The 20683-nt window shown below is 42.6% G+C and overlaps 1 protein-coding gene across 2 annotated transcripts in view; it reads right to left on the reverse strand.

Moving 5' to 3' along the window:
• Nucleotides 1–20683, reverse strand: part of csmd2 (CUB and Sushi multiple domains 2) — a 1532573-nt gene that overhangs the window by 71482 nt on the left and 1440408 nt on the right. For both annotated transcript variants that reach the window (XM_078423311.1, XM_078423310.1), the window contains one exon: nucleotides 4171–4353. In XM_078423311.1, the coding sequence (XP_078279437.1) occupies nucleotides 4171–4353 (183 nt within the window). The remainder of the gene's footprint in view (nucleotides 1–4170; nucleotides 4354–20683) is intronic.

Here is a 20683-nt window from a genome sequence, read left to right on the forward strand (position 1 = left end):
ATTCTGGTAAATCTCCTCTGCACCCTCTCCAAAGCCTCCACCTCTTTCATGTTCCTCTGGAAAGGGGATCTATCGTTGTTATTTGGTCTGGACTTTTTTTGTCTTTCCTTTTACTGTTTGGCTTTTTTACTGGGAGACTTCCATATCCTGCTCTTCTACTTCCCATTACATCTTTACTTTACCATATCCTCCCCAATGGGTAAATGCTTGGAAATGGTGATACTCATACCAATGCATCTCCACACACCATTCAGATACTTTGCTTAACACCGTTCAGATAAGCAACAAATATCCTGTATCCAATTCCAAAGAGATGGTACATATAACTTTAATTTCATTAACAAAGACAATCAATTCATCAATTCTATTTTTGATGGTGCTCTATCTACATTTGGTTACAATGTATTGGAAACCATCGCAGAAAGGTATTGCAAAGGTTCTGTAATAACGCTTTCATGTATCCTTGCATTAAGATGAAGAAATAATGGATTTTTTGGATTATGTGACAAAGCAAGAAACAGTAACGTATTCAATCTAAAGTAGTTATTCAATAACATGATCTCTACCAATTCTGAAATGATCTATTTAGGTTCAGGTGATTTCTGGTGTCCATTAAATTTCATAATTTAAGCCTACATGGATTGAAATTGAACACATTCATCAAAGTTAGCATCAAAGCTACCGCAAGCTATTTTTCAATTTAACTCCTCTAATGAAACTAGTAATGTGATCGACAATTAATGTCTAGATTACAGGACTAGGACTTATATTAATTCATCATAGTGAAAATCACATTTACGTCAGCCTCACTTTTGCCATCTTCTTAATCAGTTACTTTCTGCCGTTTGATCATAAATTGGGATTTAACCACATTGTAATCAGTTCCACTGCAGCTATAGTTTTATAGTTTTAGTCAATCCCCCTTAAACAGATTTCTTACAGATGATCTGATTAATCTTTCCTTTCATTATCTTTATATTGTTTTAAAGGACTATCTTTGGTCGCTCTCCTTTAAAACAATATATTTGACCAATGTTTTTTAACCAATCCATCATGAGCCTCTCAACAATGAGAGTGGAATTAATCTGACAGTAAATTACTCAAACACAAGGTATTCCTGAAAGTACTAAGGTAGATTTAAAAAAATGAAAACTTTACATCTTATTGAAATGGAATACCATGAAAAATAGCTGAACAAATTTCAAAAGCTTGATGCAGGTAAGCCACAGTGCTATTTACGTATATTCAAAATCAAATGCATATGAGCTATTTTGGTGTATACTCAAAGACAAATGTTAATGTTCTAAATATTCAATAATCTATATTATATTACTAAAACTCTGTGTCCGTGTGCATGTGTGCATGTGTGCAGCATAACCTTTGTCGCTCGCGCAGCCAAAACGGGTCACCATAGCGCCAAAGTTTTTGCACCACCATACTCACGGGAATAAACGGGTCCTTTTCAGAATGGCAGGCAGTGACTAGTGGGGTACCGCAAGGCTCAGTGCTGGGACCGCAGCTATTTACAATATATATTAATGATTTGGACGAGGGAATCTACAAGTTTGCGGATGACACGAAGCTGGGGGCAGTGTTAGCTGTGAGGAGGATGCTAGGAGGCTGCAACGTGACTTGGATAGGTTATGTGAGTGGGCAAATGCATGGCAGATGCTGTATAATGTGGATAAATGTGAGGTTATCCACTTTGGTGGCAAGAACAGGAAAGCAGACTATTACCTGAATGGTGGCCGATTAGGAGAAGGGGAGATGCAACGAGACCTGGGTGTTGTGGTACACCAGTTATTGAAAGTAGGCATGCAGATGCAGCAGGCAATGAAGAAAGCGAATGGTATGTTGGCATTCATAGCGAGGGGATTTGAGTATAGGAGCAGGGAGGTTCTGCTGCAGTTGTACAGGGCATTGGTGAGACCACACCTGGAGTATTGCGTACAGTTTTGGTCTCCTAATCTGAGGAAAGACATTCTTGCCATAGAGGGAGTACAGAGAAGGTTCACCAAATTGATTCCTGGGATGGCAGGACTTTCATATGAAGAAAGACTGGATAGACTCAGTTTGTACTCGCTGGAATTTAGAAGATTGAGGGGGGATCTTATAGAAACTTACAAAATTCTTATGGGGTTGGACAGGCTAGATGCAGGAAGATTGTTCCCGATGTTGGGGAAGTCCAGAACAAGGGGTCACAGTTTAAGGATAAGGGGGAAGTCTTTTTTTTAGGACCGAGATGAGAAAGTTTTTTTTCACACAGAGAGTGGTGAATCTGTGGAATTCTCTGCCACAGAAGGTAGTTGAGGCCAGTTCATTGGCTATATTTAAGAGGGAGTTATATGTGGCCCTTGTGGCTAAAGGGATCAGGGGGTATGGAGAGAAGGCAGGTACAGGTTACTGAGTTGGATGATCAGCCATGATCATATAGAATGGCGGTGCAGGCTCGAAGGGCCGAATGGCCTACTCCTGCACCTATTTTCTATGTTTCTATGTTTCAGCATTATCATGGCCATATAATAAAACCACTCTCATTCAAATTGAAGCTACATTTTTAAAGCTAGAAAGTTTTAAAATGTCCTTTATAACCCATTTCTTGAAGGGCTTCAGCGTGTGACGTCACAATGGAAGCCGTGCGCCTGTGAGAGATCAGCTCGCGCTCTCCCCCCCCCCGCCGGTATTCAGCGTGCGACGTCACAATGCAATGCGACCCGCACGTCTTCAACAGATCAGCTCGCCCCCCCCCCTCCCCCCCCAGACCTTTAACTGATGCGCTCCCACCCCCAGACCGTTAACTAATGCGCTCACCCGCTCCCCCACCCCCCGGACCTTTAACTAATGCGCTCCACCCCCCCGGGGAGCACCGCCGCTCGTCCCGGCATGCCTCGCGCCTGCCATTCCTCAGGTCGGGGCGCGCTGACCGCCGGGAGGTGTAGTCGCCTCTCCCGCTCCGAGAGGTGCGCACCCGCCCGACTGACGGCAGTGCCGCGCTCAGTGCCTTCCTCCCCCCTTTCCTCTCCCCCTCACACGGAGGAGCTTTAAGTGGCGTTGCGCAGGAGGGGCGCAGGAGGGGGGTTCGAGTGGGTGGAGGGGAGGGTGGGGGTAGGAGGGGAGTGGGGGTGGGGGGAAGGAGAGAGTGGGGGAGAGGAGAGAGTGGGGGAGGAGGGGGGGTGGGGGGAAGGGGGTCGGGGAGTGTGGGAGTGGGGGGGGGGTGTGTGGAGGGGTGTGGGGAAGGGGGGCAGTGGGTGTGGGGGGAAGGGGGCAGTGGGTGTGGGGGGCAGGGGATGGTGGGGTGAGGGGGTTGGGTGTCGGGATAAGAGGGAGGGGTGGGGGGGTAGGGGGACAGTGTTGGGCAGGGGAGAGTGGGGGTGGGGATGAGAGGAGAAAGGGGAGGGGGTGGGGGAGGAGAGAGTGGTGGTGGGGGTGGGGAGAGAGTAGGGGTGGGGGCAGGGAAGAGAGTAGGGGCAGGGTGAGGGTGGGGAGAAGGGAAGAGTGGGGGTGGTGGAGAGTGGAGGTGGGGAGAAGGGAAGATTGGGGGTGGGGGGAGAGGGGTGCGGGCAAAGAGAGTGGGGGGGAGGACGGCAGGGTGGGGGTGGGGAGAAGGGAAGAATGGGGGTGGGGAGTTGGGAAGATGGGGGTGTGGGGAGAGTGGGGTGTGGGCAGCGAGAGTGGGGGTAGGGGAGGGGAGGGAGGTGGGGGCGAATGGGGGGACGGGGGAATAGGGGTGGGGAGGGGGAAATGGGGGTGGAGGCAGGGCCAGGGGGAGTGGGGGTAGGGGAGGGGAAAGTGGGGGTGGGGGCAGGGGAGGGGCATGTGGGGGTGGGTAGGGGGGGTGGAGTGGCTCAGTGGGGGGAGGAGGGGGGGATAAGGGGGATTGAGTGGGGGGTTGAGGGTGCTACAATACAGGAGAGGCTTTGGGTACAGGGCTCACTCAATCACACTCTCTCCCCTTCCCTGTCCCCCCTCTACGAGGATTAGGCCCAACGGGTCCACTTAGTCTAGTATCAACTAAAATTAGGTTTAACGTAAATTGCAGAGAACAATCATAAATTCTAAATGATATAGTGTTTAGTGTTTGTTCATTAATTGGCTTAAACCACTTCTTCTGATATATCACAAGTACAGTGGAATGATCTGGTGTGTTCAAATGCCCAGTGAATTAGGTACCTCGACACTCAGGTTGGCTTCCACTCCAGGTGCCATCGGGCTGACAAATACGCTCTGAAGATCCCCTTAGTGCATAGCCAGCTTCACAGGTGAATCGGACCATATCCTTCACTTGAAAGTCTTTGCCAAGCCGAATTCCATGTGCTGAGATCCCTGGATCACCGCAATATCCGAGGCTGTCCCCTGCAAGCCATGGGAATGTACAAACATCTTAATACAAAATTAATTTTCACATGTAAGATGATCAAATTCCATTGTCAGTGTTAAATAAAATAACAAGCAATATCAACAGTTTACAGTATGGATCAAAGTGCTACGGAGTTTGTACGTTTTCCCCATGACTACGAGGGTTTTCCCCGGGTGCTCCATTTTCCTCCCACACGCCAAAGATGTACAGGATTTGTAGGTAAATTTGCTTTGGTGAATTGTCCCAAGTAAATTGTAGGATTGAGCTAGTGTACGGGGAGATCACTGGCCGGTGCTGACTTGGTGGGCCGAATGGCCTGTTTCCGCACTGTATCTCTACACTAAACTTACGTATACCTTTGGGTACTAATAACAGATGAAGTCATTCATAGACAACAAAATTACATGTTTAAAATCACTCCTAATAACTCTCAGAAGTAGTGATGTTCATAGGTGTCAGAGACATGGGCATGAAATTGGACTCTTAGCTGTGGCCTGTAACATGATCTAAATGGCAAAACACTGAGGGTGAATTGGCCACTGGACCAATGTAATATATAAAGTGAAGCAACAATACCAATGTAATATATAAAGTGAAGCAACAAGAGAAAAAGATCAGTTTTCCCGTGTTTAGCATCAGCCGGAAAACAGTTCAGTAGCAAGTTGGATGTTTACTTCAAAAGCTGGGACTGAAGATGCTGAGTGTGTCTGGTTTAGCTTCAGTATAACATAACTTATTAGAATGTCAACTGTAGATGCTCTTGTATATCCTTACTTATTTTAGCAAAAATAAATAATGTCATCCTGACTCACAAGGCAGCAAAAAAAAATAAAAATGTTGTGACTTTTTTTTTTACTGATGTAAAATTGGAACCACCTTCAAAGCATCATTTATTCAACAATAGCTTATTGAAGTTTTAGTTATGTCGACATTTTTTCATTGTCAAGCTAGCACATGAAAGTTTGCGAACGCAGTGAAAATGGTGAGTTTATCTGCATGCGGAAATAAATTGTGGCATGAAACATGACATTCCATCGACACTTGTCCTTCTCCTGGTGCCCCAACTTCATCCCACATGAGATATGTGGTTGTATTGAAAAACAGACTTTCAGTTTTTGGCACTGAAGCAGTATTATGCATCGTCCACTGGGCTATCAGATTGTGAGTGAGTATATTTGATGCAATGACAACTTTCAATCGTTCTGCCACTGGTCAACTGGTGAAGCCCTGCCATTTGCAAATCCATCCCGAGACGTTCCTACTGTTCCAACTCTCCTTGTTTGACATTGCGCTATAGAGAAAGGGCCAGAGCAGATTTTATCTGCTCAGGAGACTCAGGTCCTTTGGAGTGCAGGGGTCACTCCTAAGGACCTTCTACAACACGGTAGTTGCATCAGCCATCTTCTAGGGAGTGGTCTGCTGGAGCAGCAGCATCTCAGCGGCGGAAGGGAAGAGACTCGACAAGCTGGTCAGGAAGGCCAGCTCTGTCTGGGTTACCCCCTCGACTCAGTGCAGGCGGTGGGAGAGAGGAGGATGATGGCAAAGTTAACATCGATGCTGGACAACGACTCCCACCCCATGCAGGACACAGTCACTGCACTGAGTAGCTTCTTCAGTGACAGACTCCTTCACCCCAAGTGCGTGAAGGAGAGATATAGGAGGTCCTTCCTTCCCGCTGCTGTGAGGCTGCACAACCAGCACTGCTCCCAGCAGACAAATCAACAGTAACAGTTAAGAATACACAGAAAACTGATGACAATTTATCCTTGTCTTTACTTTTATTTATAATGAATGATCTCTTGCTATCCACTTTGCTGCTGTAACACTAAATTTCCCCGGTGTGGGACGAATAAAGGAATATATTATTATTATTATTGCTTAAAACACGTCTTTAACCATGTGTAGTAATGTGCCAGTGCCGATCTTGCTCGGGTTGTATCCTCTAACCATGCTGTTTGAATAGATTCATGCAGCAACACTGGCAGTCTATGTAATATGAAGGACATTTTGCAGGCACTTCCAGTCCAGAAAGCGCACAGCATATCTAATTGGCCAAACGATTGTGTTGTTTGCTGACTCTCAATCAACTGCACGGGGATGGAGGAGTCATGGACAGTTCATCAACCCAACACACTCCCCACCACCAATCTCTCAATGCTCCGTTTAGATTCTGCCTGGACCACTTTACACCAGACCTCATTCCACCCTGGAGTGAGAGTGACTGCTCTTAAAGTCAAGGAAATAATTGATTAATGGATGCCTTGATGAATCTTCATAACAGTAAAATTAATAAAAAATATTGGCAAAGTTATCTGCAGTCATGCCTGACTTTGAGGACAACGGCTAAGGTTAATGGAAGCCAATAATGCTGACACCAAAGCATAACATTTTACAGGGCTCAAATGTTGGGGGAGTCCAGAACAAGGGGCCACAGTTTAAGAATAAGGGGTAGGCCATTTAGAACGGAGATGAGGAAGAACTTTTTCAGTCAGAGAGTGGTGAAGGTGTGGAATTCTCTGCCTCAGAAGGCAGTGGAGGCCAGTTCGTTGGATGCTTTCAAGAGAGAGCTGGATAGAGCTCTTAAGGATAGCGGAGTGAGGGGGTATGGGGAGAAGGCAGGAACGGGGTACTGATTGAGAGTGATCAGCCATGATCGCATTGAATGGCGGTGCTGGCTCGAAGGGCTGAATGGCCTACTCCTGCACCTATTGTCTATTGTCTATTGTCTATAAATTTCTCAGGGCACAATTCCAGGCCCAAATATATTCATCGATGACTTTGTTAGAAGATGTTTGTCACTGCTCACATGTGTTCAGTAAACCCTTCCAGTGATACCATTGATGCTCACATACAATAAGACTATAACAGTTAATCATATCCCTTTCACAATGCATGGCCATGACTGAGTCACCTATAATGGTGGCAAGATGGTGCACCAGGTAATGCTGCTACCTCAAACCACCAGGGTCCTGGGTTCAATTTTGACCGTGGATATTGACCGTGTTGAGTTTGCGCACTCATTCTGCGACTGGGAGTATTCAGGATGTTTTTGGGAACTTCCAGGCCAAGCATCAGAGGTATAGGAGCAGAAGAACAAGCCTCGTCAACCACCACCCATTCCACCCGAGAAAGAATCTGCAATTTTCACATTGGTCTCACTGGCCACTGCAGATCCAACAAAACCAAACTGGAAGTAAATCATTTTCGATCTTGAAGGAATGCTTAAATAGAAGAAGAATGTTTCTGAGATGGTACATAAGGAATCTTCCTTGTTGCTTGTTCAATGTTGACAAAAATGGCTTTAGTAGGTAGGTTATTAAAAAAAACAAATTAATACATTTTGGCTAGAAAAGTGTGCTAGAATATAGATCAATCCCTATGTTTATTTGAATGGTAGATCAGGGTAAAGGACCTCAATAGACTAATCCTGCTTAAATGATCCAACATAACGCTTTTATACCTGTGTTGCTTTTTGACTTTCAACACAGGTAAATGGAGGCCTGATCTATATTTTTCATGGAGTATGATGCCTCAGAAATTAAGATATTTAGAACATTTGAGTAGAAAATTTCAGATTACTGGGTACTGCTAGAATGAAGGGGGGAGGGGGGGGGGATATCTGACACCCCACCAAGGATACAAGTACAGTAGAATGGGATTTGTACAATATTTGGCCTCTTGTGCAACACGAGGGCTTGAATACACAATCAGCGATGGAATGCTAAGGCTCTATAAGGTGCTGGTAAGGCCACATTTTGGGCACCATACCTGAGGAAGGAGGTACTGCCTCTGGAGAGGGTCCAGAGGAGGTTTACAAGAATGATCCCAGGAAAGAGTCGATTAACCTATGATGAATGTTTGTCGGCACTGGGCCTGTACTAGCTGGAGTTTAGAAAAATAAGGGGTACCTCATTGAAACATACAGAATAGTGAAAGGCTTGGATAGAGTGGATGTGTAGAAGATGTTTCCAGATAGTGGGAGAGTCTAGGACGAGAGGTCATATCCTTAGAATTAAAAGATGTTCTTTTAGAAAGGAGATGAGGAGAATTATTTGCCACAGAAGGCTGTAGAGGCTAAGTCAGTGGATATTTTTAAGGCAGAGATAGATAAATGTTTGATTCGTACATGTGTCAGAGGTTATGGGGAGAAGGCAGGAGAATGGGGTTAGGAGAGCGAGATAGATCAGCCATGATTGAATGGTGGAGTAGACCTGATGGGCCGAATGGCCTAATTCTACTCCTATCACTTATGACCTTATGAACCCAACCCATCCCACTGTTCTCCCATTGTTGAGCTTCAACCCAGAAGTATCAATAATATTGGTGCATCTCTCACTCCTGTCAACATTGTCAGTGGGCTCCTATCTTTAATTATGCTTTTAAAAGATAAATATTCTTCTTGTAATTAATAGATAGAAAAGCAGAGGTGGCAGATGTGGATTACCTCAGAAGCCGTGGTTGCTGCCACAGCGGTTTAATACATTATTGATATGTTTGCTGTCTCTCATATTTTAATACATGGAAATTACCACACACAAAACTGCATAAAGCAATAGAAAGTTCATTGTGAACACAGTTCCTCTGTACTTTTGAGTCAACACTGAAAAGGAAAGAGAATCAAAGATTTTGGAGCTATTCATATGAATGCTTGTCACAACTGTTGTTTGTCAGCTTCAGAAAAGCACAATTGGCAGAGCATTGAATTCATCATCTGTTCAAAACCTACACTTTGAAAGCTTCACCTGCAGTCTTTTGAAAAGAGCAAAGAAATTCTCAAATCCTTTCAGAAGGAACCTTTTGTCATCCCATGGCACAAAGTAAATGCTGGGAAATTCAGGAAACAAACATCCAGACTGAAATACACAGAATCCTTGAAATATTACATCAATATTGGTAGCAAAATGCACTTCGATAGGATAGATTTTAATCACACCTTTGAGTAATTTGAAAAACAATTCTACTTTACTTGGATATTAAAATGTTGAGTTACTGATGAAATAAATGCCAGGTGAAATTTCTTTTGAGGTGATAATTCCAGTGATTGGTGAAAAAAATAATCCAGTCTCACATAGCAATGCAAACCAGTATCAACACGTCATATTGAAATGCTATCAGAAGTGGTAGGGGAATTAAAAGCAACAGATATGTTTAACAAGGAAGTTTTGATATTTGAAATAAAATCTTTCAATATTTCAATGTGCCTTCCCATAGGTTTTACAGAAGAACGTTGTTTATAAACTATGGACAATTAATGCTGTTGGATTATTCAGTCTTTGACCTTTTTTTCAGTGCATAGGCCTGGATGGTTGTATGAATGGATGTGTTCATAACAGAGGATACATTGATTTATAGTGTCTCCACAGTGCGGAATCCATAGAATTGTTACAGCAGAGGAAGAGGTTAGTTGGCCCTCCATGCTCATGCCCACTCTCTTCCAGAACAATTCACAAGTTCCACCATCCAATCTCTTCTCCACAGCCTTGCAATTACCCTCTTCATCATATATCTCTGTCATTACAGTATGTAGGCCACAATAAGACCTGCCACCACCCCATCTGCAGGCAGTCTATTCCAGATTCCAGTCACAATTCATGTAAAAAGCTTTTTTTCGTCATGCAAGCACTGATTTTCTTCTCATTTATTTTATATCTATGAGCTGTACTCCTTGCCATCAGTGAGAATAACCTCACAATACCAACTTTGTCTAGATCCCTCATCGTCTTATGTACTTCCTTCAAATTTCACCTCATCCTTCTCTCAAGGAAACTATCCTAACCTTTCTAATCTATCCTAACTACTCCTTCATCCCAGGAATCCTTCCCATAAATCTTTTCCAGATCTTCTACAAAGCCTTCACATCCTTTCTCTCAGGAGGTTACCAGAACTGAGCACAATGCTTCTGTTGAAGGTGGGCCAGAAAGGAACTGTAGATGCTGATTTATACTGAAGATAGACACAAAATGCTGGAGTAACTCACCGGCCCAGGCAGTATTTCTGGCAAGAGCGAATGGGTGACATTTCAGGTTGAGACTCTTCTTCAGAGTTTGAAGAAGGGTCTTGACCCAAAACGTCACTCATTCCTTCTCTCCAGAGATACTGCCTGGCCCACACTTTTTTGTGTCTATCTTCAGAGTTTTGAAAGGTTCAGCTTGACTTCCCTGGTTTTAAACATTGTGCTTCTTTTGATAAGAGCACAGTGCATATTTTGACTCATTTTCCAATCTGCCCTACTAATTTCAATGACATGCACCCACCATTCCATGTTCCGCATCGCTTTTAGAAAAGAATCCCCTGTTCTAATAACTTCATTATCTCACATTTCTCTACATTAAACTTCATCTGCCATGTGCTTGCCCACTCTACTCACCTCTTTACATCTTGCTACAATTTATCAACATCCTCTCCACAGTTTACCATACTGTCAAGTTTGGTGTCATCAGCAAATTTAGAAATTGTAGCTTGCACCCACATTTTGTGACCGAAAGGCACAATAAAATTAACCAGATTCTAGCAACATTGCCTCATTCAACTCAATTAAGCTTGAATCAGCCTAACATATACTGCGTAAATCACAACATGCTGGAAGAACTCAGCAGGTCAGGCAGCATCTGAGAATGGAATGGACAGGCGACATTTGGGTTGGGACCCTTCTTCAGAATGATAAGAGTCAAAATTTTTGCACAAGATTCCAACATCTGCAGTTTCTTACAATAGACAATAGACAATAGACAATAGACAATAGGTGCAGGAGTAGGCCATTTGGCCCTTCGTGCCAGCACTGTCATTCACTGTGATCATGGCTGATCATCCACAATCAGTACCCCATTCCTGTCTTCTCCCCGTATCCATTGACTTATCTTTAAGAGCTATATCTAACTCTCTCTTGAAAGCATCCAGAGAATTGGTCTCCACTGCCTTCTGAGGCAGAGAATTCCACAGATTCACAACTCTCTTGTGTATTAAATGTAAATGTTTTAATGCAATAATTCACCTTTTATATTCATTGTTCTTTTTTTCCATCAGTTCCACTGAATATGTTGCAGCAACATCCTATCAACACAAGCTAAGCAAATAATTTGCTGGCAGGCATCTTTTGTTTAAAAGTAATTTTCAGGATATAGATGTTGCTGGAAGTCCAGCATTTATTGCTTATCCCTAATCAGTCTTAAGATGGTACTGATGAAGCCTTGGTGTACACTTCCTTGCACATTTTCATTTCTTTTTTGAATTACATAAAAGTGTGAGCTATAAACATCTCATTGAGGGAAACCAAAAGTCAAAAATGAGTGGGCAGGGAAAGTCACTCATAAGTGATAGGAGCAGAATTAGGCCATTCAGCCCATCAAGTCTACTCCGCCATTCAATCATGTCTGAACTATCTCTCCCTCCTAACCCCATTCTCCTGCCTTCTCCCCATAACCCCTGACACCCATACTAATCAAGAATCTATCTATCTCTGTCTTAAAAAAAATATCCATTGACTTAGAGCTTCCACAGCTTTCTGTGGTAAAGAATTCCACAAATTCACCACCCTCTTTAAAGAAGTTCCTCCTCATCTCCTTCCTAAAGGAAGGCCCCTTTAATTCTGAGGCTCCGACCTCTATTCCTAGACTCTCCCACTAGTGGAAGAGTTTTATTATCCAATAAAACTTGATCAACCATCAGACAACAGAGGCTGGCTCATCAACTAGGTTGGTTAATCAAGGGGTGCATTAATTCTGTCACACTACTGGCCCACCAACTTCTCAGATAGTGTCACTCCACGGATCCAGTTGCTTGCTCTGAAATTCCAATAACCCGAGTGGGCAGGTTGGTAAGGAGCTGGAACCACCAAGCTTTCACTGGTTTGTTTTGAGCATCTGAGGTCATGAAAGATGCTAAAGAATACAAATGTTTTTCTTTTGGTATCCCATTATTAAAGATTACACTGCTGGAATTATGATGTCCTCTGTTTTAAACAAACACCATTAAAAATGAACTACACTGGGAATGAATCTGTACCGAACCAACATTTCCTTCAAAATGACTCAAGATCGGACTTTATTAGACATTATCTTGCACTAAATGTTATATGCTTCATCCTGTATCTGTACACTGTGGATGGTTTGATTTTAATCGTGTATAGTCTTTTCGCTGATCCACAGAGGAGCACACAACAATAAGGTGTTCACTGTACTTCGGCACATGTGACAATAATAAACTAAGCTAAACATCTGCAATCTATTTTATTTCCTAAAACCAAGCTTTCCCAATGGTATAGAATCATTAACTTTGTTTACATATTCCATCTCTGCCTGTAATATTGTTTAAAGTATAACAGACAAATAGAATAAAGGGGGCGTGCTTTGGTTGGCCACCAGTGACTAGTGGTGTTCCGCACGAGTCGGTGTTGGGTCCGCTACTCTTCACATTGTATGTTAATGATTTGGATGATGGAATTGATGGCTTTGTGCCCATGTTTGCGGATAATATGAAGATAGGTGGAGGGGCAAGTAGTGTGGAGGAGGCAGGGAATCTGCAGACTGACTTGGACAGGTTGGGAGAGTGAGCAAAGAAGTGTCAGAAGTAGCAAAGAAGGGAACACAGCTTAGTGAAGTGTACGGTATGCACTTTGGTAGAGGAATAAAGGTGTAGACTACTTACTAAATGGGGAGACAATTCAGAGATGCAAAGGGACTTTGAATTCCCAAAAGGTTAATTTGCAAATTGAATCAGAAGTAGGGAAGATAAAAGGAATGTTAGCATTCATTTCGAGAGGACTAGAATATAAAAGCGGGGATGTAATGCCGAGGCTTTATTAGGCACTTGTCAGCCTGCATTTGGGGTATTGTGAGCAGTTTTGGGCCCCATAACTGAGGATGGATGTGCTGGCATTGGAGGGGGTCCAGAGGAGGTTTACAAGAATGATTCTGGGGGATGATTGGGTTAACGTATGATGAGCATTTGATGGCTCTGAGCTTGTACTCGCTGGAGTTTATAAGGATGAGGGGCGACTCTTTGAAATGTTGTGAATAATGAAAGGCCTGAATATGGCGAGAATGTTTCCACTAGGGGGAGAGTCTAGGACCAGAGGCCACAGCCTCAGAATAAAAGGACATACCTTTTGAAAGAAGATGAGGAGAGTGCTGAATCTGTGGAGTTCATTGTCACAGAAGGCTGTGGAGGCTGTCATTGGGTATTTTTATAGTGGAGATTGACAGGTTCTTGATTAGTAGGGCTGTCATAGGTTACGGGAGGAAGGCAGGAGAATAGGGTCGAGCCAGAGAGATGGATCAACCATGATTGAATGGTGGAGTAGACTCGATGGGCCGAATAGCCTCATTCTGTTCCTGTGACTTATGAACTTTAAAATTTACACTAATCGACATACTTTAGAATGAGATTGTTTTCTCTCTTTCATTAATGTGAGAATTGGGTTCGATGAAATGTACTGCTATTGCAATCTAAGAACGTCAAACACTCTTTACTTTGAATTCTCAAGAGACAGATTAAAACCTCCCTTTACACTACAAGTAATATAACATCATCCCCTACCCTAGCAACAATCATTCCCATTGCCCCATTTATGTGTCACTAAGAATTAGAGATAAATCAAGGCTGTTATTCTGGACTATTTGCTTTGGAAATCGAGTTTTAAATGTCCAAATATAATGAGAAGTCCTCAGAGTAGAGGATTCTCTGTTATATGTTGTAAATGCAAAATACTGCAGTGCATACACTTGCAACAAAGGACACATTTGTACATTTTTGTCACAATCAAAATGAAAAGAGCATACTCTAATGAATATGTAAAGCACTTCAAGTATTCAAATATTCAGGAAGGATGGACAGAAAGGAAGAGGAGGTGGGGTGGCATTGCTGGTTAAAGAGGAGATTATTGCAAAAGCAAGGAGAGGCATTAGCTTGGATGCTGTAGAATTAGTATGGGTAGAACTGCGAAATAGCCAAGGGCAGAAAATGCTTGTTCGAGTGGTATACAGACCACCAAACAGCAGTAGGGAGGTTGGGGATAGCATCACGCAGGAAATTAGGGATGCGTGTAGCAAAGGTACAGCGGTTATCATGGGTGGCTTTAATCTACATATAGATTGGGCCAATCAAGTTGGTAACAGTGCTGAGGAGGAGGATTTCCTGGAATGTATACAGGATGTATAAACCAATATGTAGAGGAACTGACTAGAGGGCAGCCATCCTAGACTGGGTATTGTGTAATGAGGAAGGATTAGTTAGCGATCTTGTTGCGCAAGGCCCCTTGGGTAACAGTGACCATAATATAGTGGAATTCTGCATTGGGATGAAGAGTGATACAGTTAATTCAGAGACTATGGTCCTGAACTTGAATAAAGGAGACTTTGAAGGTATGAGACGGGAATTGGCTAGGATAGACTGGCAAATTATATTTAAAGGGTTGACAGTGGAGGTGCAATGGTGAAAATTTAAAGACCGCATGGATGAACTCCAGAAATTATTCATCCCTGTCTGTCGAAAAAATAACCGTGGCTGATGAGGGAAGTCAGGGATAGTGTTAAAGCCAAGGAAGAGGCATATAAATTGGCCAGAAGAAGCGGCAGAAGGAAATGGCAGAACAGTTAAACAAGTACTTTGATTCTGTCTTCACTAAGGATGATACAATCTCCTGGAAATACCAGGGGACCGAGGATCTAGTGGGGGGAGGAACTGAAGGGAATCCACATTAGTCAGAAAATGGTGTTAGATAAACTGTTGGGACTGAAGGCAGATAAATCCCCAGGGACTGATGGTCTGCATCCCAGAGTACTCAAGGAGGTGGCCCTAGAAATTGTGGATGCATTGGTGATCATTTTCCAATGTTCTCTCGACTCTGGATCAGTTCTTGTGGACTGGAGGGCAGCCAATGTAACTTCACTTTTTAAGAAAGGAGGGAGAGAGAAAACAGGGAATTATAGACCAGTTAGCCTTACATCAGTAGTGGGGAAGTTGCTGGATTATTAAAGATGTTATTGCAGTGCATTTGGAAAGCAGTGATGGGATTGGTCAAAGTCAGCATGGATTTATGATGGGGAAATTATGCTTGACTAATCTTTTGGAATTTTTTGGGGATGTAACTAGTTGAATGAATAAGGAAGAGCCAGTGGATGTGTTGTATCTGGACTTCCAAAAAGCCTTTGACAAGGTCCCACATAAGAGATTAGTGTGCAAAATTAGAGCACATGGTATTGGGGGTAGGGTATTGACATGGATAGAGAACTGGTTGGCAGACAGGAAGCAAAGAGTAGGAATTAACGGGTCCTTGTCAAAATGGCAGGCAATGACTAGTGGGGTGCCGCAAGGCTCCCAGTTGGGACCCCAGTGCTGGGACCCCAGTTGTTTACAATATATATTAACGAGTTAGTCGAGAGGATTAAATGTAACATCTCTAAGTTTGCGGATGACACAAAGCTGGATGACAGTGTGAGCTGCGAGGAGGATGCTATGAGGCTTCAGGGTGACTTGGATAGGTTGGGTGAATGGGCACAAGCATGGCAGATGAAATACAGTGTGGATAAATGTGAGGTTATCCACTTTGGTGGCAAGAACAGGAAGGCAGATTATTATCTGAATGGTGTCAGATTAGGAGAAGGGGAGGTACAACGAGACCTGGGTGTCCTTGTACATCAGTCACTGAAAGTAAGCATGCATGTACAGCAGGCAGTGAAGAAATCTAATGGCATGTTGGCCTTCATTGCGAGAGGATTTGAGTTTAGAAGCAAGGAGGTCTAGAAGTTGAGAAGCAGTTGTACAGGGGCCTGATGAGACCGCACCTGGAGTATTGTGTGCAATTTTGGTCTCTTAATTTGAGGAAGGACATTATTGCTATTGAGGTAGTGCAGCTTAGGTTCACCAGGTTAATTCCTGGGATGGCGGGACTGACATATGATGAAAGAATAGGTCGACTGGGCTTGTATTGGCTGGAATTTAGAAGGATGAGAGGGGATCATAGAAACATATAAAATTCTTAGAGGGTTGGACAGGGTAAATACAGGAAAAATGTTCTCGATGTTGGGGAAGTCCAGAACCAAGGGTCACAGTTTAAGAATAATGGGTAGGCCATTTAGGACTGAGATGAGGAAGAACCTTTTCACCCAGAGAATTGTGAATCTGTGGAATTCCCTGCCACAGAAGCCAGTTGAAAGCAACTCACTGGATGTTTTCAAGAGAGAGTTAGATTTCGCTCTTCGGGCTATGAGAATCGAGGGATATGGGGAAAAAGCCGGAACGGGGTACTGATTTTGGATGATCAGCCAGGATGATATTGAATGGTAGTGCTGGCTCGAAGGGCCGAATGGCCTACTCCTGCACCTATTTTCCATGTTTCTATGTTTCTACGTCTCCCAAAAATTTTTTTGGCGTGGACCATTCAGAGGAAAGAGCAATTTTTCTGGAACTCACCATCCCGATCACCCACCCATTCTCTTATATAAGCATGGAGTGAGACGAATTCTATTTTATAATTGTGACCCTTCTGACTTTAAAATGCTTCCCCTTTTCCAAGTTTGAAATCCCAGGACATAACAAAGTATAACATGTATAAAGTATAAAGTAAAAGCTTGTGCTTTTCCTGGCGAAACATTTGCGAAACAAAATGCAGATAATAAATTTTAATATTTGTGATCAGAGCTCATGGAAAATTCATGTTTTTGTTTGTTTTGATTGTTTTCTCTCCGGGGTAGTCAGGAATAATTGTTATGAGCAAGAAAATAAGTGCAGCACGTGCTGATAATTTTCTTCTTATGCAGTGGTTGACTAAATAAATTAATTCACATGTGCAGTTTAAACTACGAAAGATTTTACAGCAATACCTGAAGCAAGTCTGTTAATAAATTAGGAAAGATAGCTAAAATATTTAGATTTTATTTCCTTCATTGAATGAGGAGTTTTTATTTTATTTCTGTTCCTCACATCATATTGCAAATTGCATTGTCTATTAGTAGATTCGTCTCCATAATTTACTTTGGGTATTTCCTATGCTACTACATTTTCATCTGCCCAGCTCTATGGGCAATTCTACATTGCTGGTGTGGGGAAAATGTTAAAGAGAATAGATTGCAAATTATAACTGATGCAAAATGAATAAACGGAGGGATTATTATTTCTTCAGTTTCTCTCTCACTTGCGGCAAAGAGCTGCGGAACCTATGAATCAACATTGTGATAAAGTTGCAAAGGCAGAACTCCTTACAAAGGAATGCCAAGCCTCCATATTTCCCAACAAGATTCCATTCCATTTAGTTCAGCAACTCAGGCACAACTTGATATGAACAGAGACCCAAGCTCTTCCAAGCTTCCGTAGAACTATTCCTCGAGTTAAACCTACTTAAATAGCTCAAGGCACCAGCATGAAAACTGGTGGACTTCATGATTTTTATTTCGGTGCTATGATTTTACACACTGGCGCACATTTGATTCACAGATTTACTCAGTTCCCCTGTACACCATCAGCTGTGCATCAGCCATCTTCTATCATGGGAGTGGAATGAGCTACAAAGGGCATCTTGAAGGGCCAACAAACTCAGTTTCCTGATGTCATTGGCAAGGAATTTGATGAGAAAAGATTTCTTCTGTTCGCATTGGATTCCAGAAAGAGGTGCCAAAACTCAAATAACTTTATCACTTGGCCACTATGTATTGTTTGTTAATTTGCTTTAAAGTATTATGCAAGTGAATTTTATCTGAAGCCTGATCTTTAGACATGTCTGAGTGCCTTTGTACAAGTATGCTACTCTTCCATGAATGCAGCCGCGGCAGACCAAACGTGTGAAACAAATGGACTAAGGTCTGCACATCATGATGTTAGCTGCACTTGTGCATTAGAACTCTATTTTGGCACAGATTACTCCTACTGAAACAAACCTTTGTTCGCGAGTTGAGCCCTGCTTCAGCATTAGTTAATAGGAACCAATCTTATCTGATCCCCAAAATCGGATTCTGATATATCATTTCTCACTTTCCCCTCAGCCATATACACATGCTCGCATGCTGCCAAAGGCATGTGTACAATGGCCTTATTCACATAACCAACCTCTCCTCCCCACTGAGTTACTCCAGCATTCTGTGTCTACCTTCACCCATTCCTTCTCTCCTGAGATGCTGCCTGACCCGCTGAGTTACTCCAGCATTTTGTGTCTACCTTCGATTTAAACCAGCATCTGCAGTTTTTTTCCGACACAATAGACAATAGACAATAGGTGCAGGAGTAGGCCATTCGGCCCTTCGAGCCAGCACCGCCATTCAATGTGATCATGGCTGATCATTCTCAATCAGTACCTCGTTCCTGCCTTCTCCCCATACCCCCTGACTCTGCTATCCTTAAGAGCTCTATCTAGCTCTCTCTTGAATGTATTCAGAGAATTGGCCTCCACTGCCCTCTGAGACACATCTCCTCCCCACATGCTGACATGATCACTTGTCCACTCTATCCTCTTCTCTCTGACCCCAACGCTACATATATCTGTCATGGTCAATCCCTCAAGCTTCATTCCTCTTTGCTGTCTTTCATTGACCCTTCCCAGCTTTTCCCAACCTGGCCCATTCATGGTTTCCCTGGACATTTACATCATTATGTCTGGTCTGTTTTGTTAAGCAAAGCAAGCTGCTCAGATGTTTGAAAGCAAATTGCAAAAGACCAAAAGTGGATCTTGTGTGTGCAAAGAAAGATGCTGCATCAGTACATTTCTAGGCTTACTATTGTCATCGTCCATCATGATTCTTCATTATATTATTGTGATTATGCCCTAACCAAAATATATATCCTTCTGATTCTATAAATTGAACTTTCTTTAAACAAGCATTATAATGAGTCGGTGTACACAAATGCAATTAAAAAAAGCTTTTTTTATAATAACATGATTATGGAAAAGCTTAACTAATGAGTAGAGGGATTTAATTCATGTGCAGAAATAGAGCCCACTAGACTTGCACCAAATCATGGTTGGTGCAAGTAGAACAAAAGCATTGATTTGGATGGATAGGAGCAACTGCAAGGGAGAAAATAATTTCAATATTTTAATTAAAAACACGAGTACAAACAATGTAAAGTATTTTGGGGCAGTTAAAAAATAATTTTAAATTTTAATCTTTGATCGGTTTTGAATATTTCTGAACATTAGGGACAACTTAATAAATTGACAGTCTGAAAAGCTGTGGTGGGGGAGGGGGTGGGGAGTTTGCTTTGCTTGTTGAATCTAAAAGTGTTTACCGGCCATCGTAAGCATAGATCTTGGTTCTTGGTTCTTGGTTCTTGGTCCTCCAAAATATTCCAAATGGAATTTAAACTGGAGGTGGCGGAGTATGGATCTTGTTCCGGCCAACCCCCAGAAGTATATTATCTGTCACGATTAAAGACCCAAACCGACATAGGAAGATTTACAGAGTTGGAAATGACCAGAGAGGTATAAAAATGGGACTGATAACTTCTCGGCACTCACAGTCACTACAAATGGACTGAAGTGAAACACGTTGTGTCTCGTCCCTCAAAAGAGCACAGTTTAAAAGAACGGGCAACCATTTGTTTACGTCAGGGCAAACAAACTAAGTGGCCTAGTCTCAGAAAATTATCTTTGGTTTCTTTCCTTTATATTTGCACTTTATGAAATGCAATGGTATAAAACACAAGTTTATTTTACATAAGATCAAACATCAAAGAAGCACAGAGAAAACGTGTAATACAAAGGTGCTCACGTCTGGCAAGGAAGCATCAATGAACAAACCTTATTGCTCGACTATAGCACAATATGTTATTCCACATTAGGGTTGTACTTATTCTTCCTCACTAAAATGTACAAGATTCAAACTATGATGCAGTTTAGCCATATCGTCCGGGAGAGTGGAGGAGGGGCAGCTCAGATTAAAATGAAACCATGAATCAAGTTGTGGAGAGAAACAACGTAACTCAATTCTTGTACGAACACCATCTAACAAATCTGACACTCGGAAATGAAATGGCCCAGTGATAGTTGAGACGCGATGCAAAGGATATCTTGTTGAAATGGGAGTCAGAATTATAAGGGTGTGCAAACATTACTAGATTACAGCACTATTGATCTATAAATATTGAACAGCCATGTGATGGTGAAACTATTCCAGGAGTTGATCCTGTGGTGAAAGCAGACAAAAACAGCTCAAGATCTTACTGAACTAAGTCAAGACGCGATATAAGGCAAGGAATGGATGGATAAAGTAGAAACAATTAAATCAGTAATTAATGGATCAGATTATCTGTAATGTGGTCACAATTAAGCCACAGGCCTCGATAGTATAATAAACATAAATGTAGAACCGTACAGCACAGAAACGGGCCCTTCGCCCCGCA

Source organism: Rhinoraja longicauda, chromosome 27, assembly GCF_053455715.1.
Source record: "Rhinoraja longicauda isolate Sanriku21f chromosome 27, sRhiLon1.1, whole genome shotgun sequence".
In the NCBI taxonomy this organism is placed as follows: domain Eukaryota; kingdom Metazoa; phylum Chordata; class Chondrichthyes; order Rajiformes; family Arhynchobatidae; genus Rhinoraja; species Rhinoraja longicauda.